The 27,142-nt window shown below is 38.5% G+C and overlaps 1 protein-coding gene across 10 annotated transcripts; it reads left to right on the forward strand.

Annotated features, from left to right (window-relative positions):
* Window positions 1–90: 90 nt before the first annotated feature.
* si:dkey-103g5.4 lies at window positions 91–25,817 on the forward strand. 10 transcript variants are annotated; one of them, XM_041993968.1, is made up of 34 exons: window positions 1,394–2,129; window positions 2,262–2,485; window positions 3,035–3,253; window positions 3,535–3,714; window positions 3,998–4,118; window positions 4,244–4,336; window positions 4,454–4,661; window positions 4,764–4,926; window positions 5,538–5,726; window positions 5,838–6,012; window positions 6,546–6,685; window positions 8,064–8,240; window positions 9,507–9,634; window positions 9,730–9,887; window positions 10,149–10,388; window positions 12,677–13,015; window positions 13,099–13,247; window positions 13,583–13,841; window positions 16,125–16,295; window positions 16,391–16,548; window positions 16,732–16,872; window positions 17,159–17,297; window positions 17,522–17,673; window positions 17,875–18,000; window positions 18,159–18,372; window positions 18,619–18,693; window positions 20,211–20,327; window positions 20,816–20,875; window positions 20,968–21,084; window positions 22,529–22,680; window positions 22,795–22,881; window positions 24,716–24,862; window positions 25,041–25,238; window positions 25,424–25,817. In XM_041993968.1, exons 1-34 carry the CDS (start codon window positions 2,015–2,017, stop codon window positions 25,535–25,537), a joined length of 5,445 nt encoding a protein of 1,814 aa, XP_041849902.1. In that variant the 5' UTR covers window positions 1,394–2,014; the 3' UTR covers window positions 25,538–25,817. The 10 variants fall into 10 exon arrangements, with proteins under 10 accessions (XP_041849910.1, XP_041849902.1, XP_041849903.1 ...); XM_041993969.1 differs by having other exon boundaries at window positions 25,427–25,817; XM_041993973.1 differs by having other exon boundaries at window positions 25,482–25,817.
* Window positions 25,818–27,142: the final 1,325 nt, after the last annotated feature.

A 27,142-nucleotide genomic window follows, 5' to 3' on the forward strand; every position in this document is an offset into this window, starting at 1 on the left:
ATTGAGAACACAACATACACAAACACACAGAATTGCACACACATGCACACATACACAAATACACACACTGAGTGAGGTCATGCCAATACAATCAACTGTGTAGCCCTCATAAAACTTAATTTCAGAGAATTATTGGCACATTGCTTTAAAGGAATTGTGTCATGTTGATAAGGATGTAACACTTATAGAGTCTCAAAGGGAGAAAGTTTTTTTATTTGGTCATATGACAAAACAAGACAGGTTTGCTTTTATAGTAATGATTAATATCAGGTGCTAAATCAACAGTTTCTTTGCTTCATCATCTTAATGACAAGATAGAAACCAGGCAAAAGTTTAATGGCAGAAGGTAAGGTTCAAAAAGTTCAAGTTTGTATGTTCAAAGTCAGATAAGAAATTTGGCAGGATTTCCCGCTTTTTACAGTTTTTCACTTTTCTTCCTTTCCTTAAACATCAGGTATGATGTGGAGTGAGTTTATGTCATTTGTTTTAAATTCAAAGCTGTAAAAGAATCAGGTTTTTGGATCAGCTCACACTGCTCTGATTTTCATTTTGGATGCTTGACAATCAACCGTTTGCATATGAATGTTTGATCTGCTTGTCAGAACAGAGTAGCTCAAAACAACTCAAGTAAACACTGCCGATTATGCCAAACTCAGTGCATGCCTACATTTTGCAAAACAAGGTAGGATTTCTGTACGTATGCAATATTTTCTAATTGTTTTGTTGGTGATAAAAGGTTTCCATATTTCCTGTATTTGATGTTGTGTCTAAGATCGATCATCTTTGTGAAATGCAGTGTGAAGGTTTTGCCACAACTGACATGAACATGTGGGTGAAAGTTGACTCCTGTTCAGTTAGATAAGTTACAAGTCGTCAATGGGGGATGAAAGTCCATGGCTACCATGATGAAAGACTCTATGTAGGTTATTGTAGTTATCCAAAGTCCAGCACTTATTTCACTACAACAACAGAGTGGAGTAAGACCTTGGCGAGTGAACATGAAAACAGCACCGTTGACTGCTTTCTGCACTGATAAGTTGGTTGTTGAACAGTTGGCAAGTATTACCATACCGTATGTGGTCACAGTTTATAGTTGTAGAGAATATTACATTGCACAAGTCAGCACATAACTTTTGTGTTAAATAACTGGCTAACACTAATTAGCTGGTGGTTTTTCATATAATTTTTTACATGAAATAAATGGTTTAATGCACAGGCATATGTATGAGAGTAAAAGCAGCTGCTAATTGAAGGTTGAGAAAAGAAATTACTTAAAGAAAAGCATCTTTTGATCAAATACATGTCGCTTTATAAATGATTATTTAAATTATGTTGAGAGCTCTAAGGTATTTCGATCCAAACTGCTAAGAAATATAAAGAGAATGTATGCTCAATTTGTGTCAGCTGCAGAGGCTTCAACCTTCTGCATAACTCTATAGGATAAAGAGTGTATAACATAGATGGACATTTATTACAAAGGATTATTTCGTTGAGCTGCTGTAGCAGCAGAAGGATTGCATAATACCAGGCACTATATCTGAGGATACAGTATGTCTAAACGATTTCAGATGCTGCTCTAACACATGTGGTGCCCTTTAAAGCAAAGCTGTGCTGATGAACATCAAGAGCCAAATCATTATTCAGTATCATGGGCGAATTGAGAAGAACAAATGGTGTAAGGTGATCTCGCAGCATCTCGCAGTTGTTTTTTCTCCCTGCTGCTTTCCAGCAAGCAGTCACTCCACTGTCACTGTCACCTAACCTTACAGGCCTCATAAATCATTCAGAGACCCACTGAAAGTTATGCCAGCTATGTAGCCTATCACATACTTTGCAACTCTGTATATTAACAGGCTGCTCAGGTGATAATTGCAGAATAGGAGAAAGTTTTTTTTTCTTGAGGGAATATGCTCATCAAATCTTCATTCTTGGTTTTGGCAAAACAGGGATCATGGATTAAGAGTTTGAATGTTTTTTCGCTCCAGTAAGTAAGCTTATTAACAATGGCATTGACATGACGCACATGTGGTGTGGGTGCCTATGGTGGTTATTTGCTCCCTTGTCGCTAACCTTGGCTCAACACAACAACTTCAGCCATCATAACAAGGAGAGGCCACCCTGCCGGCCAGGTAGGCTTTTTTTGTCTGCATGTAAAGTTTTCAGCAATATTTTTTTTTAAATATTATGACAACAACAATAAAAAACAAACACAAGAAAATGTTTCTATTAAATTTCATGGTAGGATATTTTACACATCTTAGGTTTCTATTGCCCGCTGGGCAGCCTCACTCCAGTCCCCTGTCCTAAAGGGACTTTTGGGCCAACTGTTGGGGCTGAGTCTATAGAAAGTTGTCTGAAATGTCCTCCTCACCACTACTGTCCTCGACCAGGGCTATATGGCCCCCTGCCCTGTGGTCCTCTGGCTCAGCAGCCTCTATCTGGCGAGGACACGTGCACCTGCTTGGGAGAAGGGCAGAGCTTTCAGGTTTTGTTCATGTTTGTTGTTCATTATCCACTTTGAGGAAGTTTATCTGAAACAGTAGACAGTAAAGTATTGTTACCCACTTTCTTCAAAACCCTCAAAATAAACTGATTGTTTCATCAATGCAAAAAAGAGTTTATCGTTTCTTTGTGTGTCACAATAAAGTTCTGGGATGCAGTGTGGGCATTAATATAGTCACATGAGTAGTTTCCTCTCTGTCTCACAGAAAACCTACACCAAACAATCTGTAGCTTCCAGCTAAAGAGCTCTAGATCAAGTTACTTCAAAGCAGGATTTAGTTTCTCAGCCTGGTGCAACTGAATTGGTGCTGAAGTCTGCTTTCATCAGCTTGAAATAAAGGAAATGAAACTTCCTTTTTGGCTATTGCATGAGTGTTTGAGAAATAATTTTAAATATACTAAATTCAGAAAAGAATAAATAAATGAAGGAGCAAATGTCTAGAAAGGTTCACTATTTTGTATATCTTACTTTGACCTTAAATAGGTAAATGACCACTTTTGCATGAAATGTACCCCATCACCTTTTCTGCAGACCAGTGATGGAGAATGCCAGTGTACCATCAGCTATCAACCCACCACCAATGGAGATTTGTGTGTCCAACAACTGTTTGGTGTCTGCAGAGACGGGAAATCACGTACACAATATGGAGACTGCCTTGACAGATATCAGTGGTCGCTTCACTGCAGACAGGAGGTCAGGCCTTGTGCAATCCTATCACAATGCGATGCAGTCAATAGAAGTAGGGCAGAGGTAATTGGTCTATCTTTCACAATAGGAAATCAGATAGAAAGCTCATTCTGTAGACATGTGAGACAACTAAGGTCTATTTACAGAACATACTGACTAAACACACTATATAATCATCGTGGGTAATGAGTACAATCTAGATGTCTTTGCCCTTTACTCCATGACGCTTACCATTTTTATCTGGTACAGTCTTAATAAGCTCAATAAACAATTTTACTCTTTATTGCATAGCATGTGTCAAGAGTTTTCAGCTAACTGGCTTTGCATCGGTTGCTTCCCTACAGGTGTGTCAAGCTGAGGAGGACTACCGTGGTTATGATGGAGAGCTGGGTCTGTGTATTTGCAGAGAGCCTTCTGGCAGAGCTGCATGTGGTGGCCTGTGCAGGAGGAAGCTAGCTAGTGAACTGGAGCTCCAGTGTCATTCAGATGGAAACACTGAATTGGTGTGGAGCCATGAAAATCAGGTGAGCAATGAAAGAGATTTACACACATTGTAAAAACGTGTGGAAAGAAAGCTCATTATCTTTTCTTTTCGATCTTTTAAATTAAAAACTAAAAAAAAAAAACAAAACAAAACAAAACAAACCCTACAGTGTTTTTCTTTAATTGTGACACCATATCGACTATGAATTCCCACAGAAAGTGTCATAATGAATAGTTTAAGTAACAATGCTATGTGAAAGCTCTTAAAGTGTCTCCTGTTCTGTGCTGAACTAGTAACAGCAAACTGTTATTGTTTGTCTGTAGGTGTCGAGGGTCTCAGGCATCGTGCTTGAGACGATTTTCAAACAGGGGGACTCCCAGGAGAATCTATTGTGCAACAGCTATCTTAACTCCTCGCGTCCTGTGTACATTGTTCAAACAACAGGTGGGGACACACTTTTACACAATTACAGGCAAACACACAGTGAGCTTCCTGCTCAGCACCTGATTCCTCTCTCACCCATGTCCCCCGTGTTTCCATCTGTTTCGCTTCTTTCTGTATGATTGCAGAAAGTGGATTCTTCGGTGTCCTCAGCGGCCTCCCAAAAGAGCTTCAACAACTGTTTCCTGACACCACACAGTGGGACTTTCAGAGCTCAGCAGGTTTGTCCCAAAGTCCATATTTTTGAAACACAAATGCATAAAAATTATGAACACATGGAAACTAACTGACTGCAGGAGGAAGGTTGATAGTAAAGTTGCTGCATTGCTAATTTTCAGAGAAAGATTATGACTTCTTTCATGAGGTCAGCAGTGTTGAAAATACCAGTTATGGGGGAAGAGACATTAACTCCAGGAAGTGGAGAGGAGATGAGAGTGATATGGAGGAGTCAAGTTTATCTGGAGTCTTGAATCCAACAACATGTCTCCATCTGGGTGATATTTTACTGTTCACTGTCAACACACTTCATTACCCACAATATGACAAGTAAGTCAGAAACTCATCTTGCAATACCGATCATTCTGCTATGAATCTGTGTGTTGATTTGTTTTAATTGCTTCGCCTAAATCTTTTCTTTATGTTTTTTAGTTACAACCTATACAACACAAACAGTGACTTTGACTGGGGTCCATTTAGATTGTTAAAAGAAGAGATGACACTGTCTTGGACTCCTCCAGCCTTCTTTTCGTTGGATTTCAGCCAACCTGGAGTTTACGTATTCACACTAAGCAGCCATCAGCACAAACACTTGGTAACTAGATTTAAAATCATATGAGCAATAAAGGTACAGTTATTATTTAAACGAGCAATTGCTTTTTACTAATATCGTCCTCCTCAGAAAAATCCTTTCACCTGCATACTAGATGCTTTGCAAAACCATTTTAATATATAATATTATATATAATAATTATAACCTTAGTGGAAAAACATACATAAACTGGAATAAATTAAACAGAATTATGCTTACAAAAACAAACTGCTAATACAGATATATTGTGCTGTGTCTTTCATCACATTTTTGTTGACGTATTTTAAAAGTAATCAAAATGTGATCAAATAATTCTCGATAACGTAACTATCATTTATTTTGTTACAAATTCTTGTAATCTCATCAACCACTCCAAATTACATGTGATCCATCAGTGGATTTTAAACATGGCAAACAAATGGCAAAAAACATAAGCAAAACAAAACGAAATGAAACGAAACGAAAGAAAACAAAACAAAACTAAACTAAACTAAACAAAACAAATCATTTGAAGGTTAAAATTTTCTGAAATATCCCTCACTTTCTGCTCTCTGACCTTCTATATGATGCATCTACAGGATTTTGTCATTTATTACTGTTTTTTTTATTCTCAGTATGTTCGAGTGATGCCAGCAGGTGGTCAGTGTTATGAGTCTGGCCCCTTCTTCCCTACCATCCCTCGTCATGTGACCAGGATGGGAATCAACAGGAGACGGGATTTGTTACTTCAGCCGGACTGGCTGGTGACTGGAGGACTGGTTTTTGGTGCTGTGGTCATCCTCTGTTTATGTGTGACAGTGCTGGTCAGTTTACACATTTTGGTACAATATACAGTCATGTTCTAATTATTGTTTTAATTAAAAGGAAAAAAATAAAAAAAGTGTATCACAGAAACAGAAATGTCCCGTGTGTAGATCCTGTTCCGTGAATATGGATGGCCTGAGAAGGACCCCATCAAAGTGCGGTATCGCTTGTTGCAGTTGGCTTATCAGATGGATGACTACGCATCAAAAGGTTCAAGGGTGATCTCACTAAGGAAGACTCACCGAAAACAACAAGCTAGAATGACGCAAGACTCTATTCAGCCAGGTGGACTATTCTAGTAATAAATGTGGATTTAAAAGCCTTAAGCCCAGTGCATTGCATAATTTAGATTTAAACTTGATATGCATCAAGTCAGCTAATGCACTTGCAATGTTCACACATAACACATACTATATAAACACATGGGAACTTTTGAAGACCCTTGTGGCCTGTGACGTAACGATGTTAGTGACCTTAGGGTGGTTGCTCCCACCCAACCAATTACTGTTCATGTGAGAAAGTTGACATCACGTGTAGTTAAATCAAAACAGTCCAAGAGTGATGTAAAAGGGCTTTTTCTTGGGATTGTTTTTGTTCAGCCTCAGATGTTATTTCATTAACAGAAGTACACATGAAAGATTAATATTAGACCAGTTGCATCAAAACATGCACAAAGGTGGGCATCTCACTGATCTCCCTCTTAGAGCACTTTATACTTGCTCCTCCAATTTCTCCTGTTGATTTGGCTGTGGATTTAAAATACATTTTATATTCATGTAATCTTTCTCTGTCTCTTTGTGTTTTATGATCTTAAACAGTCTGCACAGATGCTTTGGAAGAATTTTGGGATTATGAACACCAGGTGGATCTGGAGGCATTTAGCAGCAACACCTTTTACAGTCTCCTACTCAAACAAAGCCTGTCTGTTACTACAAGGCTGGGGAAGCTCACCACTGAGGTATGCAGCTATTCATTTATATGCAAAATAAACATTTGGTGTGTGAAAGGACTCATTAATACCACCTTTTTTCCTTTAAACACATTTTGTTGCATGTCATTTCATTTTAATTAGAACTGGTGAATGGGTAGGAACCTTCTGATTTATTGTTATATGTTATTCATGCCCAGTGCATTGTTTTATGAGGAGTTTGTGAATAATATAATACAGTAGAAAGCTTTAGGCAGCAGTTTGCATAATGTGCCTTTTATTTGCACTGTCCAAATATCAGGAAAACATCCCACAGTAACATTATTAAAACTGAAATCCATGACTGGATGATGTGTTTTAGCCACAGGTGTCAGCAAACATATTGTAGAGGAGACTTTAGCCATTTTACAAACCATTAATTTAAGTGGACAATGTGTTTTTTTGTTCTAGCTCATGGAAAATTAGCCCAGCTTATAAGAGATTGAATGAAATTTTGTCAAACACTACATGTCTTTTTCAGACTTGGAGATGGCATGCAACTGTGTCTCCAGATATAACCTTTAAGGGTTTCTATGGGTGTATGAGAAACCATGCATAGGGCTATTCAATCCAATTATGCAATTCAACTATTCAATTATGCAAGTAGGTTGTGATGTAGACCTTTGAGTCTCTCAGCTAAGCATAAAGACAGGAAGCAGGGGAAAACAGCAAACCTTGCTTTTTCTAGAGATAACAAATCCTTTAAAACACTATTAAAATTTACCAATCCAGAACTTTTTTCTTGTTTATCTAATCTGCACAAAAACTAACGAGAAACTGATAACTGAGGTTATATTGACTATATGCAGGAACTTCCTCAGACAGTACATTGACTTTATAGCAAAGGCACGAAAAAAAAAAAAAAAAGAAAAAAAAAGAAATCAGAATCTATCTTATTTTTTTATTGTCTTCTTCTTCTTTGAGTAATTTTTATCATCTCAGCTTGAAACCAGAATTCAGATGCCATTGTATTAGAGAAAGATTCAAAGAATGCATGTATGTATGTCTGTATGCGTATTTACATATTTCCTACAAGCGCTGGTCTAGATCAATATCTCATGTCTTCTTTTCCCCTTTGTTTTCTTTTATCAGCTGTTGACCTGTAATAATATATGTCTCAATGATAAAGTGAGTCAATAGAAACAGATTGAGAATCACAAGTGAATACCTATGTTTTTTCCCCCCTTTTGCATGCTGTGTCAAAGAAAGGTTGTTGTTACAGCCCTGAGGACAACTGAAATAAAGCTGTAAGAAGAGATGGTGCAAACGTGCATGTTAGTTAGATGCATCACAATTGGATTAGACAAGATCCAATTACTATACCCTCTAATGATGATTTTCTACTCAGTGTGTGTTTGCATGTATCCAGGTAAAGGAACTATATCAGGGGGTGCTTGAGAAATTGCAGCTTCTCCACCCACGGATGATAGCTGAGGAGAGGGTGGAGGAGGGTTACGAGAGGATGAGGAGAGAGATGGAGAGGGAGGTGGTCCGACGAAAGTCATTGGCATCACAGCTGAGGACTTTACTCGACAGTCAGCTGCAGGTTTATATCACACTGAATCATATACTATCATAGAAGTAAAATGTATAAATCTCACCAAATACAAAGAATAGACAAAACAGTAACAAATAAAAATAAATCGAATGACATAAAAGCTGTCACTTGTATAAGATTAATTTATTTTCCAAGTATGGTTAAATTAAAATTAATCAGGAACATGCAATTTCTCCAGGGAAATGGAAAATTGGTGCAACAATTTAGTGCAAATATATTAAAATATTAAAATCAAGGATATCAGACAAAAACAGAGTTTGTACTATGATCCTTCATTGCTTTATTAAAAATTGAGCTCAAGGCTCTGGGGAGCACTCATCACTCTTCTTGCCTCTGATTTTCAGTCCAGTTTTTGTGTCATTAAGGCATACTTCAGCCTTTTCTTTCTGTTTCTCTTCCTTAGAATGGCAGCCACAATTTCTGACGTAGCTTGAGTTAACAGTATAAATTGTCTCAAGAGCCAAATTAATCTCTCTGGTCAGTTCTCGGCTGGAGTTTCTGAAGGGTATCACTTTCTAATCCTGTTCATTTGCTGTAGACCTTTGGACTTACCACTTACTACTTTTTTTTTCCAACCCACTTATCCATATCCCTCTAATTCTTTAAGGGCTCATTGCACAATGCGCTGAGATATGTAAATTTTTCTGCTGTCTCTTTAGAAATGATCGTGTTAGTGCAATAATAGATTTTGGAAGAAAAGATTTTATTCCTGTCAAACTGTGTTATCTTTGGCATTTTTGTGTAAATGCAACTAAAAAATGGAAACAAATGGTCCATTTATTCTCCAGACTGCTGGTAAAAAGGTGCATAAAGATGCAATTTAATAAAAAAAAAAAAAAAAGAAATAAAGAAAAAATTAAATTTAAAATTAAAAGTTTTCTGGTACATATTGACACAATACTGGCTCATCTTGTAAGTTAGGGGGCTTTTTTAAGCTCAGATGAATCAAACAGGTCAGTACTGGCTGAGGTAACAAACAAAAAACATTAATCTGATAATGATCAGGAACAAGTACTGGACTAAAGCAGTGAATATCAAAAGAAAACCTCCTCAGAAAGCCTGGAGATCTATCACTTGAGATTTCTATAAAAAAAAATTACAAAAATGTTTGCTTGGAAGTAAAATATAAACCTTTGCACAGTACTGTTTTATATCAGCAAAAATTCCTAAATTCTTGCATCTCAAAGTAGCCAAAGTATAATAACTACACAAGCAAAGAGCACAACGGGATCAGCTGTGACTGGTTTTCTCCAGGTCCTGAGTAGAGAGCAACATGCCAAGCAGAGGGTCTACAGTATGTTTATGTGTCAGCTCAGAGAGTGCACCAGACTCCTGTCCAAGATGTACAATAACCAGCCCTCCTGCGACCTGCACCAGCAAATGTAAAGATCTGTTTTCAAATGGGATTATAGTCATGTAGTCAAGCAAAAGCTAAAAGATTCTACCTCATCTTTGATCTGTTTTCTGACATTTGCAGTTTCACCCAGAAGCTAACATCCCTTGTAGGTGGAATGGGAGAGTTGGTGTCTGCAGAGTGCCGCCGTCAGGGGGCATGGGGTTTATTGGGTGAGGGCACGGGGGCAAAGCTGCTCTGCCCCGACACCGGAACTGTTCTGACCAAAGATGACATGTTTGGTGAGTTGAATGGCATCAGCATGAGATGGCTTCCTGAATTTTACAGAAACAACACCACCTACTGCTTAAGAAGTGTGCTGCAATAAAAAGAAAACTAAATAAAATTTCTACACAATGTTGATGGAGTACTGGTGTTTCCTGCTGCTGAACATTTCACCATAAAAACCATGTCTACCTACATTGTGTAGCTAAGCTGAAATCATCATATTAATTTTGGGTGGATGGTTTCTCACAATCATTCCCTCTCCTTTCTCACTTCAGGTCCTGATGGGTCTTTGCAAGTCTCTCGTACAGTCCACTGTGATTCAGTCACGGGCCTCATAAGGCCAAATCCTCACAGCCATATGCTACTCAGCAGTGGCCACACCATGGCAGTACCACCTGAGTTCTTCATCCACCCACAGACGGGCAGAGTTATGCCCATCACTGGCAATGTGGCCTTTGATCCTTCCAGCTCTACATTAGTGTTCACCACTGACCTTTGTACAGGTAACAAGAAAGGTGTGTGTTATGGTATATGTAGAAATAAAAAAAATCATTAGCTAAAGACAGAAAAAACATTCAACTGAAGAGTTAAAAATAAACTATGTTTGTACTGATTATTGTTGGCATGAACAGTTTCAGCCCTTGAGAAGATTCTATGAGATTTTAATTATTTATTTACTGAAATCTGTAACAAAAGTCAACTCAGCTCAGAAAATTAACACTTCTCTGTGGCTTTTACCTTGCTGTTAGTAAAAACTTTAACAATGCCCTCAATAGCACAGTAAGCTGCAGGACAAAACTCTCAACAAGTCTGTGCTTGCGTCCCTTAAATTGAATTTTTTGTTACATAATACATAATCCCTCGCCCTTCCACGCCATTCATTTTTTTTCTGAAACAGGGGCTTGTTTGAGATCTGAAACTCTAGCACCCTAAGTGAGAATCATCACCCTGCCACTGCAAGACCACTATCAAGAGGCATTCAAGTGTCAATAGCAATTTTATGACTCATGCACCATGGCCTCCTGTGTTATTATTAGGTGTTAAAAGTTCTTGACATGACGCATATAGACCTGTCTAATTTTCTTGCAAACCTTTTGAACAACAAAGCATAGAGGTAATAGACCGGGTGAGGACATAACAACCTTCAAGGCTAACAAATAAAGTCACATCTTAGAATTTACAGTGAATGTTACCCTGTTATAATTAGAACCAATTTGATAGTGTAGGATTGAAGTAAATGTGGCATAATTTGATAAAATTGTGCTTGTTGGCTTCCTCTGTGTATGTGTGTGTATGTATGTATATATATATATATATATATATATATATGTGTATATATATATAAAGAAATCAATCATTTAACAATTATTATCCATCCATCCATCCATCCATCCATCAATCCATCCATCCATTTTCTGCCGCTTATCCGGAGTCGGGTCATGGGGCCAGCTGCCTAAGCAGGGAAACCCAGACTTCCCTCTCCCTGGCCACATTCACCAGCTCATCCGGAGGGATCCCGAGGCGTTCCCAGGCCAGCTGAGAGACGTAGTCCGTCCAGCGTGTCCTAGGTCTTCCCCGGGGCCTCTTTCCGGTGGGACGTGCCCGGAACACCTCACCAGGGAGGCGTCCAGGAGGTGTCCTAACCAGAGGCCCGAGCCACCTCATCTGGCTCCCCTCAATGTGGAGGAGCAGCGGCTCTACTCTGAGCCCCTCCTGGCTCACCGAGCTTCTCACCCTATCTCTAAGGGAGAGCCCGGCCACCCTGCGAAGAAAACTCATTTCGGACGCTTGTACTCGCGATCTTGTTCTTTCGGTCACTACCCACAGCTTGTGGCCATAGGTGAGGGTAGGAACATAGATCGATCGGTAAATCGAGAGCTTTGCCTTTTGGCTGAGCTCCCTCTTCACCACGACAGACCGATGCAGAGTCCGCATTACTGCAGATGCCGCACCGATCTGCCTGTCGATCTCCCGCTCCATCCTTCCCTCACTCGTGAACAAGACCCCAAGATACGTGAACTCCTCCACTTGGGGCAGGACCCTATTGCAGACCCGGAGAGAGCACTCCACCCTTTTTTGGCTGAGGACCATGGTCTCGGACTTGGAGGTGCTGATTCTCATCCCAGCCGCTTCACACTCGGCTGCGAACCGCTCCAGTGAGAGCTGAAGATCAAGGCCTGATGAAGCCAACAGAACCACATCATCCACAAAGAGCAGAGACCCAATCCTGAGGCCACCGAACCGGATCCCCTCAACACCTCGGCTGCGCCTAGAAATTCTGTCCATAAAGGTTATGAACAGAATCTGTGACAAAGGGCAGCCTTGGCGGAGTCCAACCCGCACTGGAAACGATTCTGATTTACTGTCGGCAATGCGGACCAAGCTCTGACACCGGTCGTACAGGGACTGGACAGCTCGTACAAGCGAGTCCGGCACTCCATTCTCCCGGAGTACCCCCCACAGGAGACCACAGGAGTTAACAATTATTAATCACACGGAAATTCCCTGTGGAAATGAATGTCTTTGATGAATATGAATTTTCATGCTTTCATGGGATGTTAAATTTCCCTGAGTAAAAGTATAACATGCCTAACTGGAAGGACACTGAAGAAGTGAAATGTTAACACTCTAATGTAATATAAATAATTGCATGCATTTAAGATTACATAGAGGTACTCTATAACACCATGTGAATATAAAACATTGAAATATGTTACTGCACTACATTTTTCAAATTAATGACTAACTGTTTCCAGGAACAGACCTCTGATAAAAAGTTAATCTGTCCCATTTTTTATTCTAGGTGACAACAGAAAATGGGACAGGCCCCTTATTCCTTTCATTCCTTACCCAACCTCTTGCCACTCAGACCAGCCTCTTCCCAGTGCTCGGCTCAAAGGCCTCAGACTGGGCCAAAAGCTCCAGCTGGGTATTCCCATGACAGATCCAGAGACAGGAGTTCTGGTTCCCATTCTGGCCGTAACCATCCACCCACAGACTGGATTGGTGTACCCACTGGGACGGCTTCATACCTGTCCGCTAACACACCTTCCACAACCCATACAGATTGGTTATCCCATGCTGGACTCCCGGACGGGGAATGTTGTGCTTACTGTTGGGGTCAGTTTAGATCCAGTAACAGGTTAGTGCTACTGGTTACTACCCAGTAAACCTGCATCAGATTAATTCTACAGTCAAATAAATTTATTCTGTGTGTCTGTGAAGGAGATGTGCTGCCAGTAGGTGGAGTCCTGCTGGCCGAGTCCTTCCTGGAACCTCTTAGTGGACGGATGGTAAAAGTGGGAGGGGCCAGCATGAGGGCTGGACAGCTGGTTCCAAATGCAGGAGGTTACCAAACTCTACTAGAAAGCAAGGTGCTTAATTGGCTTGTTGCATTGTAGTACATATAAAAAGATAGACCACGGATAAAGTTAATGTGTCACATTTCCCAAAGGTAGAGGGAGGTGTGGCTCATGATATTGTTTTGGTCTGCAGGCAGTCCACAACAGCAAACCATGTGGTTAAATGATTCTTGAAAATCTTGAAAACAGTTTTTAATAAAATAATCTGACCAGAAAGTTTATCTTAAAGCAGTACTCACTGCAGCCGTACTCACTCAAATGATTTGATGCTACAAAATACTTGGAATGTGATTCAGTCAATGTTTGATGAACAAAATGACTTTGACCTGAAATGACTTTGGTTTCAGGTCCTGGCAGCAATGTTCAAAGTACTGGATATCCTGAAGCCTCTAAACGAAGAGTGGGGTTCAGATCCAACTTTACAACATTTGCAGCCCCATCTGGGCAATGAGAATGCAAATGGTCGACAAGATCATCTTCTTGCTGTGACCAAAGAGCTTGAGCAGGCCTGGGGAAGGAGCCTGCACTGCCAGCTGCAGCTGCAGACCAGACTGGAGATGCTGCTGGACTGGGCCATGGGTCTCCAGCAAGATGGAGGAATTTTGGGTGAGCAAATGCCAGTTATAGGATAAAAGGATTTGAGATTTTTTTCTCTAGATACTACATCACAAGCTCTGACTTTTCTAATTTCTCCAGTTCTGCCTCTTTTTCTCTGCTTATCATGCTCCCTCCTCTTCCTCCCAGTCTTATGGCAAATCAATTAATCTATTTTTTGTGTGCATCAGAGACATTTGTCATTTAATAAAGTATTATTCTTTTATTGAGGTAGCATATATTATTATGTTTCCCCTTTTGTAAGGTTTTCCTTTCATTTTGTTTTTGGTATAATGCCACCATAAATCTGCTCAATGGTTAATGAAAAATTAATGGCAATGTCCTGTTACTGACAAAGTTGGCAAAGCTCCTCATAATGACCCATTAAGGAGAGTTTTACACTGGATTTTTTGGAGAAAATTTGAGTTACAGTTCATGAGCTAAGTTTTAGACATTGAAAAGACATAAAAGCTAAACAAAACAAACACCACAGCAACACTGAGTGAAAGTATTATTAAAAGAAATCACCAGAAGGAAACACGTTTTATAAAGTAAGGTGTGGAAAGGATCAACAGAAGTGAATTGGCTGGTAATTTAGACAAATTCAATGTTGCACAACTAGAATTTGGTAATTGGCATGTTTGTTACCCAGGAAAACATCTGAAAAATGGTTTGTTCTCACATTATGGACATTGGTTAATTTAGCAGAGAATCAAATTTTATACAATACACATTATTCTCTTACTTACTTTCATGACTGTTTTCATAACCGGTATGCAGCATATTTGACTGGAAAAAATTGCCTGTTGTGAGGAGTCTCAATTTTAGCTGTGGGGTATAAAGCTAAGAGGGGGCAGTGTCCTGGCGGCCACCTGCAATGCCAATACTGCTACAGCTGTTTTTGGTTTCTTTGTTTTTGAGTTTGGAGTTACTAGTTGTCCTGTTTTGGTTCTGGCCCTTTTAGTTTTGGACTTTAGGCTAGGGGAGCAGTCCAGATCCAGTGACACATTGTATGGCTGGTTTGCAGTCTGCTCCCATCTTTTGTTACTTTTGGCCAGGGCTCTCTTTTTCCTTATTATTTTAGGTTACATTGAAATTCTTTTTAAATGTTGTGTTTAAATGTCAATGCTTGGTGATGATCTCTAATATGTTATGGTTCCTTGATTTTCAGCCTTGTTTAATTCAGGAAGCAAAACACCCATCTTCTAATAGCTTCTTCCAGCAGGATAACGCACCATGTCACAAAACTCAAATGACTTTTAACTGGTTTCTTGAACATTGTAATGTCCACCACAGTCATCAGATCTCAATCCAATAATGCACCTTTGGGATGGGGGAATAGAAGATTCTCATCATGGATGTGCAGCTGATAAATGTGGGGTATTTATGTGATGCTATCATGTCAATATGGAACAAAATCTCCGAGGAATGTTTTTTACACCTTGTTGAATCTAAAAAGAATTAAGGCAGTTCTGAAAGCAAAATTGGGTCCAACCTGGTCCTAACAAGGTGCATCCAATAAAGTGGCCAGTGAGTGTATACTCAAACAAATAGTATGAATGTTTCCTTATAGCTGTAGATGCCATTATCAAGAGTTTTTTTTTTCTTTTGGAAGCAACAAAATTTCATATTGAATTATGAGTAGGGCTTTGACAGTGAAAGAGCATCATCTCTTTTGAAATAGATATGTTTACTAAAATACTTTTTTTTTTTTTTTTTTGCACAGCAATAAAAATGATTTCGGTCATTAAAAGCTCAAGGTCTCAACTAAAATTCATTTTTTTCTTTTCTTTTTTTCCTCACAATGCTCACCCTCATGGATGTCATGAAGGCGGCTTTGGTTATATGTAAACACAGTATATTAGGACCGCTCTCAGTCACTAACTGTTCAGTAATCCTAACCAAAACTTTTATTTGGTTAGGGTTTCAGAACATTTGTGGTTGTCGCTGAAATAAATTCACAACCACAAAACTGTTACTTGCATGGACATTTTTACAGTTCAGACAATTTCTCTTAAGACCACTAGAGGTCATAAATTAGTGTCAGTCTACATGTACAAATGCCACATATTTGGGAGGAGGACAGCCTCTTTTCCTCATGTCATTTACTTGTCACAAGCAACCAAACAACCTGTGGTAACATATAGGCGCTACATAGCTAATCAGCCCAAGATGTAATGTTGTTGCCATAAATGTATTGGACATATTGTAAAAACTTACATTACTAGTTTTCTTTCTACATAATATATTTTGTTACCCTTTAAAAAAAAAACTTGTCTGCACCATTTGAATTAGGAGACATGCCTCTGCCCAGTTCGGACATGTGTGTGCCAGCTCTACTTGGGATGGACTACCCTGACCCTGTGGGATCTGGTCTTAGCGTGCCGGTGCTTGGTAGTCAGATAGATCCTGACTCTGGGAATACAATACCATTAGCTGGGACCATGGAGGATCCAGATGGAAAAGGTACTGTGTCAGCACAAGCTTTTAGAAAACAAAAATTTAAGCACTATATAGTAAAATAATTAGTTCCTATTCTGCTTCTACTACATGCTTTACAGGAATGGTGGCGATCCGTTATGGGTCTCAGACTGTAGATCCCGTGACTGGGCTGTTAGCCCCAGTGGTTGGAGCAAGGCTGGACGTGGTTAAAAAAATCATTGTGCCTGTCACAGCTTCATACTGGCTTATGATGGCAGAACAACTTGACAGTGTGCAGGTGGGTAATTTTGTTTTAAAGTGGGCATAACTTGTTTTTAACATTTCAAACCAGTATGTTAATTTTGTGGAACTGATAGAGCACATGAGGGATTCAATGCTTTTTAATTTGCTGTTGAGTGAAATCACACAGACGACTCTGGTTGTTTTCTGTTCACTGTACATTTGTTTTGTGCAATACCAGGCAGAGGCACTGCAGAGGGAAGTGTGTTTGAGGAACACTTACTGGCAGCAGCAAAGGCAGCGTGAAGAAGATATTCTTACTGATCTGGACTCAGCTTTACACCAGTGTCTCACCAAAGCCACAGACACAAACTCTTATCAGGTCAGCAGGAGCAGGAGTTTTTTTTTTTTTTGTGGTTGTAAACATATTATACAGCCTAAACACTGAACACAGGGATGAATTCCAAAGGGCTAAGCTGTTTGAAAATTAAGAATATAGATGTATGAATCTTGGCCTTTCACATCCTAAAAGTAAATACAGAAGTTACTGTATCTCTGCATGCACATGCATTTTTTCATCCTCATTCCTTCAACTTCTGCAGTGGATGTAGAAGCATGTAATGTAAGAGCTAGAATGCAAATAAATGTAAGCATGTACTCTGTTGCAGGCCCAGTGGTCAGGGAGGCTGAGGGAAGCAACCATGGAGATGCAAGATGCAGCACAGACTGAAGCCCAGAGGAAAGCATCTCAGCACTCCTACTTGGCTCTGATCCTACCATCACATGTGTTACACATCCTGACAATGGGTAAAATTCTTGGCAATCTGGGAGAATGAGGGAAAGCAAGAAAGAAATCTCAGTGACTAGCAAGCAGCACTGCTTTTACATTTAGTATTTTCCAAAGCAGATCCACATTATGCCAGTCTCATATTGCATCCTTCAGTTAGATAGTAATTAACATAATGCCAGTGTTCAATTTTTTATTCAGGTTGGCAGCATGTACAGTTATGCATATTCATCTGCGGGTGTAGGTGACGAAGAGGAATGGGACCAGCAGTGTGTTTGGCACTCAGCACTCATGTCTGGCCTAGATAAAGTGGATGTGTGTATGGATCAGCTGCAACAAGAAAACGAAAAAAGGACGACAGAGGCAGGAGACTGGTCTACAAAACTCCACGCAATGGTCAGAAAAATGGCTTCATGGTTTTTTTCTAATGAAACAGCGCAGCTGTTGTCAAGTGTTCACTTCCATGTTCGGCCACACATGAAAAATGTATGCCACAAAATCCTTTGGAGAGTTGAGTAATTAAACATTCATGCTAGATTTGTGGTGTGAGATGTAATCTAAATGTAAATAACAAGATTGTTGTTTTTGGACTTTTAGGACAGAGAGCTGAGACAGAAAGAGTTGTGGGAGCAGTGTAATTGCAGACAGACAGAGTTGGAAGCTGCTTTCTGTTCGCTGCATTTTGTCAGACTACTATCTCAACTTCATGCCAACACAGCCCAGGTCTGAGTACAATTACGCCTAACTAAATGACGAAGGAAAATGGATAGATATTGTCAATTTTTTCATTATTTACTCTCCCACCTTCAACAAAGTTAAAACCAATGGTGATTATTTGTAATAGCTGCCTGACATCTACCTTTTTCTGCTTGTCTGCATAGGCAGTACTGTGTGGGAACTTTTGGTTCAAGGATTATGGTTTGGTCCATTGCAGCAGGCATAGACCAAATATGAAGTGGATTGGTTTGCTCCAACAGAGAGCTTTGCCTCTGCTTGAACGACTGAATCAGCTCTTGGATGAAAAACAGTCAAGCAGCTTCTCCCCCAACACCTGCAGTCAGCACATCTCTGCAACAGATACAATGCCAGACAGTGGTACCACATTTACCACACGCTATCTACATACACTATATAATGTGCTTTGGCATTGGCTAAGTATAATTTGCTGTAGCACATCAGCTTTTAACTAAAAATGCAATACATGTTTGCATAAATTGGTAATGTTGGTCTTTAGTCATGGAATTGCTGTGTATATATATCTGTGTGTGTGTGTGTGTGTGTGTGTGTGTGCATGTGTGTATACAGATTTATGGTTGAAGCCTGACTTCTAACATATTTTAGGTTTGTTAACGAAGCAGACATATTGTTTGGAGATGCCCTCTAGAGTCTGGACAGCCTCTGTGCCTGGAGTGAAAGGTATGTTTTTTCACTGAGTGCATGGAAACTGTGTGGGTGTACAGAATGCACCTAATAAAAAGAACAAAGTGCGGCACAAGACACCATGGAAAACAGTTTGTTGTAGTGGTTAGTGCTGCTTCCGCTTTGCAAGAAGGATCTGGGTTCATAACAAGTTTCTTTCCTCAGTCTAAAGTCTAATGCCTCTTGCTGCAGCTGCTTCTTAATCTCACAAATAGCTCTCTCACCAGCAGATGGGATGCTGAGGTAGTGGACTTTTTATGGTGTTACATCTCCATTTTTTTCTTTCTCTGAAGAATGGGCAAGTCCTTTGGGAAAGCACATAAACAAATGCTACATTAATGGCTTTGAACTGCACAAGAGTCATTAAATGCTTCATGATCCAAGCCTGAGCCCTCACACAATTAAAGCAGCAAAGTCATTGCTGTAGAGAGAAATACAAAGCAGGCATGAAACAATCTGGAAAAGAGCAGATGTGCAGAACTGGTACAAGGGAAGTGGGAACAGAAGAGATGGACATGGGACAAAAGCGATTAGAAGCAAAATACAAGCCAAAGCACAAAGGATGGATGGATTGACAAAAAAGGAAGAAATGAAACAGTAAATATGAAATAACCAGACATATCTCCACACTGCTGTGGCAACAGTGGAAATATGTCTGGCTGCCATGGTTTAGCATTCAGGTTAAGGATGAAAAAACAGTCTGGTTTAAACTAATATTATCTTGGGCTTTGATTAAGTCAAAATACAATGATAAGACCCATACAATATAAGAACATCCCTGCCATATAGCAAAAGTCTAAACTTGTTATTCTCTAAAAGAACCTGACAAGTCTCCCTCTTGCTGCATGAAATGAGTGGTTAATTGTTTTTTTTCTCTTTTAATATTGTTTTAAATTGACAATATTGCAAGAGAAATAATACTTTTAACAGAGTTGTTCAAGTGTATATAGTGTATGTGAAAGAACATTACAAGAAGCATTTAATGTGCTTTTTGTTTTCTGTCTTTGTAAATGTTGTGGTTTCACTGAGCTGAGCAAACCCACACTTGTGTTTGAAACTTCCCCTTCAGTGTATAACCAATGTGAATCAGAAACACACATACTGTAAGTGGGTCACATTTTTCCATCATATCTGTAGAGACGTAAACCATTTGATTCAAATTACAGCTATTCTGAATAATATTTGTCAGATATTTTGACCTCAGTTGATAAAAAGATGATTGAAACTCCACTGCTAGTAGATTCAGAGAAATCAGTTTACTTTTGAAAGACACATAACACATTACACGTTATATAATCAGCTGTTTTAATTCGAATTTTCCATTTTCTGGACTGCCTGCTTCCTCAGATTAACTTATCAAGTCTTCTGCTCCTTGGATACCCATGTCTCTTCCTGAATTTACTACAGATACACATTTAAGTTGTTTGGTTGGCTTAAAAAGAAGAACTCTAACATTTTCACATGAACTGAACACTATTCTATGAAAATAGCTCCTTTGTGTGTGTTTTTTTAAGGAATCTCAGCCCAGTGTTTGAAGGAGCCTGGAAATATTGCTCAGAGTCTTCAAGCCAGCTTAGCACTGACACACAACTCACAAAGACACACAGCATTGTCTGGGATTCACTCTCCGGGTGAGACAGGCAGAGTAAATACACTGAATGTAAGACCCCTTTTACCTGTGAGGCAATAACCTGTAATGTGCTTTAGATCATGAATGGGAATAAAAGGTAACAGTCTTTTGGAAAAGTTTTCATGTCCAACCCCAAACAAAAAAAGAGTTAGCACGATATGCAAAACATAACATAAACATTCAAAAAAGGATAAATAGTTGACCTTTTTTTCTATGCACACTACTATAAACTTGATAAATTTAATGTTTTGTCTTGATAATTTCATTTAACTTTGTTAATATATGTTTATGATTACATTTATGACCTGTAAAACATTGCAGAAACTGTTGGGATTCAGATGCACAATGTCTTCAAGGTGATTGGTTAAATCGTCATGAATATAATGACCCATCCAATAGTTGATAAAACAGATTTAAGATTAATAATTTTCTCATTAGGATTTTGGTAATAACATAAATGAAAGAAATAATAAATTTCTGTCTAAAAAGGGAGCCAACAATTGAAGGATTCTGCCCAGTCTATACACATCGCCATCCCAACTATTCCAGGTGATATTATGATAATGCATGTTTCATAAGAAAATATAAGGAGTTGTGTCTCTTTAACATATTTTATTAATTTATTTATTCCTATTCACCAGAGGTGCAGTGGACAAGGCTGCTGGAGCTCTCTCCTCTGTTCCAGCTGTTAAAGGGGGTGGAGGAACAGCTAAAGGTCTGGGCTGGTAAGATGGGGCTTACTGGAGGAGAGATCCATGGTAAGTTAAAACTTGAGTTGCCTTTTTTGTTTGACTTGCATAGTTAACAGATCATAGATCGTAAATAAGAACTATCTATCTTGGACGAGGCCTAAATACAAGTTTAATTTATTTAAAAATGAGAATCTTGACCATTTTATCCAGTCAGGGAATATGTGGAGATCATAATAATACAGAACGAACACAGCAAGAATGACCCCACAGCAAGAATGACCCCATGGGTTTCTTGTTTTAAATGCTTTATTTTAAAAATATTTTACCTCAGGTGTAAATTTGACATAGGCTCCAAGAGAAGTAACCAACTAAAATGCTATGCTGTACTGCTAGCACTGTAAACGAATGTATACTGTACCCCAAACTATTATCCTTTTCCATCCCTATATCAGGTAAATTTAGCTGTTTTTTACATACTTTTGCTGTGCACACACATACCATGTTCTTCTGTGTATACACAGGGGCAGCTATGAATGAATGTGCTGGGGACTGATGTAAAGTCAGTGCATGTGAAAACTTGAAACAAGAAAAGCTTAGTGCAAAGGGGTGTATGCCCTGGTTAAAGGCATCGCCACATCCTGCAAGTGATCATGCATAAGAACATACTGGGTAAAATAGATCGTAACAAAAAGAGGTTGGTACCTACTTTCACTATTTCTGGCAGTGCAAGCTGAGTAGAAGGTTCTGGAGCACAATTTCTCAAGAATTGAGATGCATTTTTCAGGTGGCAATTAAGACCCAGAGCTTTTTTATTCTTGGTCTTTCTTCAAAGCATATAAGCTTGACACGTTTACAGCTTAAACTGTGCGACAAGTTACTTCTGTTGGCCAGAAAATGTATTTTAATTAGATTAAAGACAAGCCACTTACTGCCATGCTATGGTATAGGGAGAGCTTTAGGGTGCTCCCTCATGAGAGAATCAGTTCCATAGTGAGAGGTAATGAAGGATTTTTCACAGAGGTTTGGTCTCCTATATTCAGATATCTACCAAGAGATTTGACCCAGGTGATTGAGTATGCAAGTATGCACCCTCTGGCAGCGTTCTGGGTGGGATCTTGCTGACATTTCCTGTGTCCACGCACCTCTTTTCCATCGTAGGGCCTAGCCCACCAATGGTTGATGGCATGTTGTGTTTGTTTTGATTGAAAATTCAATAAAATCTTAAAAATAAAAATAAAAATAACACATTGGGTGATTTTTTTTTATAGGTAAAAGCCATTTCAAAATAGAAAAATTTAACTGTTAGAGTACCTTGTCTTTTTAAATGTGATAGGATAGATAGAAGGTGTAAAATGGGCTAGAACATTGTGTAGAAAATTTAAAAAATTGATCAAATAATCCCATTTCGCAGTCCTGATGTACATTATATACAGTTGGCTTTTCTTTAAGAGCAGACTCATGATGTGATGTGGAACTTAAGTCACTGTCATCATGCTCTGTGTTTCTCAAGGCAGAGGTAAAAATTTTATAGATGTCCTTGATGCTCAATGGGAATGTGAGGGAGAACTGATTCCTTTGGACCTGTCGGTCCTCAGCCCTAGGGAATTCCTGGTCTACCAACATGGACTATTCCTGATGCAAACACTCCACAATCTAAAACTGGTTGGTGCCAACTTTATATCTTTATCCTAAACTTGATTGCCTATGCTATTGAGCATAAAATTAATCACAGTATGTTTAAAACAAACTTGACTTGCTTTTTCTCTTGTTCAACAGACTTCAAACATTTCACTTCAGATAGCAGCTAGCCTCCCAGACAACAACTATTTCAACAACGCTTTCAGAAATTCTTTCTTTTATCAGGTAAACTTACTTTCAAATTTTGTTCTTTGCATTGACCGACTGCACCATGACATTAGTAGCATCAACAAGATAAACAAATATTTGTGCCAATTAACTGACTAACTCTGTAAAGAAATAAAAAAAGCAACTTAAAGAAGATCTTGACAAGCTACACCCTAACGATGATGTGGCACCTGGCACCTATGGTACATTACAAAGCCCAAATACTGTACACATGTTTTAGTATATTTATGCTAAAGGAACTTGGTTTTTACAGGAAGTTGTCCACTGTTACATCATAATCCCCAGATTTCTTTTTATGATTAAATTCTTCAAGCGTAGTAATGGTATATTTAGGTAGTGAAATTGCAGCTAAGTCAATTAAGTACTTTGTATTGATACATTTTTTCACTGGGGATTAGAAAATATCAGTTTGTTGCTTCTACACCAAGTCAGAGAGCATTAGTAATAAAAGCAACCATAGTTTGCATTTACCAACCCCCACCCACCTCACATTATATGCAAACAGAAAGCAGCTCAGCCTTTAGTAACAGCTGGGGAGTGTGTAAGAAACATCACCTTTTTAGATCTTGAATGTAAATACTTTCTGCCTCAGTTACTTCACATATCTGCAAATATTCATATGTAAGTATACAGAAATATATATGTGACGATCGAAAAATGACATCCATAATGTTGCAAAACTGCAGGTAACGAGCATTTTAGGAAACAGAGACACACAGCTGCATCTTAGCTTTTCTTTTCCTCAGAGTTGTGGTAGCTTGGAAACTGAAGTGTGTGCATTCACAAGTCCCCATCATCCTCTCCTATTTCCCCTTTTATTTTTTTTTAGATCATTTTCTACATATATATATATATATATATATATATATATATATATATATATATATATATATATATATATATATATATATTAATTTTAGTTTCACTCTATTACTTTTATGGCTTGACTGTTTTGCTGCTGTTGCACTAAATTCCTCATTCTGAAATAATTGAATTATACTATTTGGAGTTATGATGAGCTCAAAGCTCTTCTAGAGGTAGTCAAGATAATAAGTGGAAATGACTATCTGGTCCACTTTAAGTGAATAGATTAGAATATTCAAAAATGGGACAATCTTATGCAGCAATGAGTGGAAAAACTAGCAGTGGTTTTACTTGTTTGTGACCAAAATTACCAACAAAGGTCAAACCAATAGCGCTCTGTTCCAGTCAGTAAAACCCACAAATGTTCACACTTCCTGTATGAGCTCTTTATGTTAGGTTAGGATGTATTTGTTTCATTTTCATTCTCAGAGGTTTAAAGTTTTCTTCTTAATAACCATTTACTGTCCTGTTCAGCTGTTGGGTAGAGGAAATTTCAATCCTTATATCTCATTACAAATTTGTGGAAGTAAATGTAATTAAGCCATCTTTACCTCTACTTGTTACAGTTTTTCTTTTGTTTTTTTTACTCAGTGTGGACATTAAATGGTTAAAGTCAAAGAGGCAATAATACCTTCTAAAGTTTTGCTTTATTTTTGCAATATAAGTGTATTTCATTTTCCCTGTATGTTCAGAACTGAGCATAGACATTTAATCTGCTTAGCATACAACTACATGGTAAAGATACCATGAAGTATTCCAACTCTGTCTGAATTACCAAGCATTGATTTTTCTTACCTGTAATGAATCATAAAACTGCAAACCAATTTAAAAAAAGTGAAATCCTTAAAAAAATGGCAACATACTCTAATGCACATTTAATAAAACAAGGTCCCAAGATTGTCTTTTATCAGTGAATACTGCAAATAGTTTTTTGTACATAGAATAACTTTGAGATTTGTATTGACAGGAGGCAGAGGAGACCCTTTTTGTCCGTCGTCAGAGGCTCCAGTCAGTTGGAGGTTTCTCTCTCATGTTACTTCACTGTCTGTCCCATGTCAAAATTAAGGACATGAGCTCCGACTCCAGTCCTGCTTTCCAAAGGCTTTTCTTCAAGGTGCAAATAGTGACTAAAAGCTGACACAAGTCTAAATATTGTAGATGTTTGATCGATTTTTCCACCAAATCAAAGACTGAAACAAAAAGTTCCAGCAGTGTATTATGATTGTGCTATCTGTCTTAAGATCTTTAGTTATAAGACTTTTTTTCTCATTTTGTTTAATTTTGTATCATAGACTCTACAGGAATGCCTGGGAGAGCTGTTTCAGGCCAGATTGGGCATGCAACCTTCTGGACAGGAAACCAATTTGTGTGTTTGGATTCAGGAGCAGGAGCCCTCCCTGGGGGACTTAAAGGAGGCTTTGCTAGACTCCCATACTACCTCCCTGCTTCACAAGCTCCGTAAACCAAGCAAAGGACTGCTGTCTGAAGATGTAAGGACAGAATACTCACTATATTTTATTATTTTTTTGTAAAGCAACGATTTTAACTTCTTTTTGACTGTTCAATTGCTTAAATTACTGTTATTTCTTTTGATTGTCAGTATTGTATTTACAACGTGACTAATGAGATCCTCCTTGCATGCTCCTTCTTGTGCATTTGTCGGTGATTATATAAGCAGGTTGAGAAAATGCAGAAGAAGCATAAAGAAACAGCCCTGTTTTCTCATCTTGAAGGACTTTTGAGAGAGAGATGTTCTGAGGCTGCAGAGAAAGAAGACCAGATGGGGTGAACACAAGTCTTTATGGCTTCTACACTCATTGACAGTGACAGTCTAAATCCATGTGGAGGCCCAAGCAAACCTTATTTCTGGTTATTTCTGGTTTCAAATAAAAAGAATGGTTATCAGCGTTCGTAAAAAAATAATGCTATAATCTTGTAGTATTAAAGTGTACATATTGGGTGCGACTTTTCTTTATAAACACTGTAACTGACATCAAATGATTTACTGCAGAGCACAGGATGAAATAAACAATTGAATCAGCATCCTGTAAATTAAAGTCTCTATTTATATGATGTATCGGATATTAGTTTGGAATGTAGGCAGCCTCTATAAAACCCATGAATGATAAACCAGTGATGTATTATGTATGTTGGGAAATTCCTCTCAACAAGACAAAAACACCAACATATCAATGTTAGTTTGCTTGTTGTCTGGTTAATGTTCATAATGGTTTCCTTTATAATTAGCTGCTCAACTTTCAGTTAATGTACACCCATTTTAAGCAGAGATATCACTAGAAATTTTGTATGAAATATCTTTTATTCCCAGCCTTGGTCTTTGCCTTGTGATGTTTATTTTTCCCATTGAGTTTTATTTATATTTGCCGAGGTTTTACACAAATCACCACACTCTCATTTTTCTCTTTTTTATTATTTGCACATGACGGCAAAAGAGCAAAGTTGTAAACCAGTAACAGCTTCCTTGTTGAACAACTTATACACAGATTTATAGGCACTGGTTAACACAAGCTGTTTGTATTCAGAGGGCATTTTGGCCCTTCTTATTTAAAGAAGTAGGTAAGCACATGTGAAAAAGCATGTCAACACAACTGTTTCTGTTGTCTGGGTCTGCATGTGGAGGACGGGAAGAAGAGCTTTGCTGAAGTGGCAATCCTCCTACTAGTGTGAATGAAGCTTTTTTGCATTCGTCACTTGGAAGGTAATGATAACAATAAGAGCAATGATTCCCAAAATTACTCCAACGATGTTTAGTGCCTTGGCTGTACTTGATGCGTCTTCAGCTGCAGCTCTGTCTCCATTGGCATTAGCTTTTTTTACCTTTGGTAAACAACATAAAAAAATATGAGAAATTAAACTGATTACATTTTACTATGAATGCTTTGTGGAAATAACATTTAATTCATAAAAAGATTGTAGATTACATCAAAAGTTCATTGCTGTAAACGTTCCACTTTTTTCTACTTTGAAATAATATTTACTTTGTGATTTACCAAAATTATAATGTTGCAAGCGACTTACATTTGTTATTTGTGCTTGAAAAGAGCAAAGGTTTAAGTTAAATAAAATTTGAGGATGAGGAAATTTTATGTACCTTGTTGGAGTAGTTGATGGCAAACAGTCCGATAGGTAAGCAGCAGCAGAACGCGGTGAAAATGGACCATAAATGGTAAGATGGGACTTCAACGCGGGTTTGTCCTATTTCCATGGTATCTTTGGGTCTCTTACAGTTTGTTGTTGTGTCTGAGTCGAATGGCTGGTTGATGTTATGACTCAAACTATTTATATCTACGTGGGTGTGGTTTAAAGGGTGATGAACAGAAATAAAGTCTTTAAAACTGTTCTGGGAATTACAAGAGTTTAGACAATAAAACTG

Source organism: Melanotaenia boesemani, chromosome 9, assembly GCF_017639745.1.
Source record: "Melanotaenia boesemani isolate fMelBoe1 chromosome 9, fMelBoe1.pri, whole genome shotgun sequence".
Lineage (NCBI taxonomy): Eukaryota > Metazoa > Chordata > Actinopteri > Atheriniformes > Melanotaeniidae > Melanotaenia > Melanotaenia boesemani.

Excerpts from the sequence above, each read along its gene's own strand:
- si:dkey-103g5.4 (XM_041993968.1), top strand. The coding sequence starts at position 2,015 with ATGACGCACATGTGGTGTGGGTGCCTATGGTGGTTATTTGCTCCCTTG. Across the intron at positions 4,662-4,763 it reads CATTACCCACAATATGACAA|TTACAACCTATACAACACAA; the intron begins GTAAGTCAGAAA and ends TATGTTTTTTAG. Across the intron at positions 22,681-22,794 it reads CACTCCACAATCTAAAACTG|ACTTCAAACATTTCACTTCA; the intron begins GTTGGTGCCAAC and ends CTTGTTCAACAG.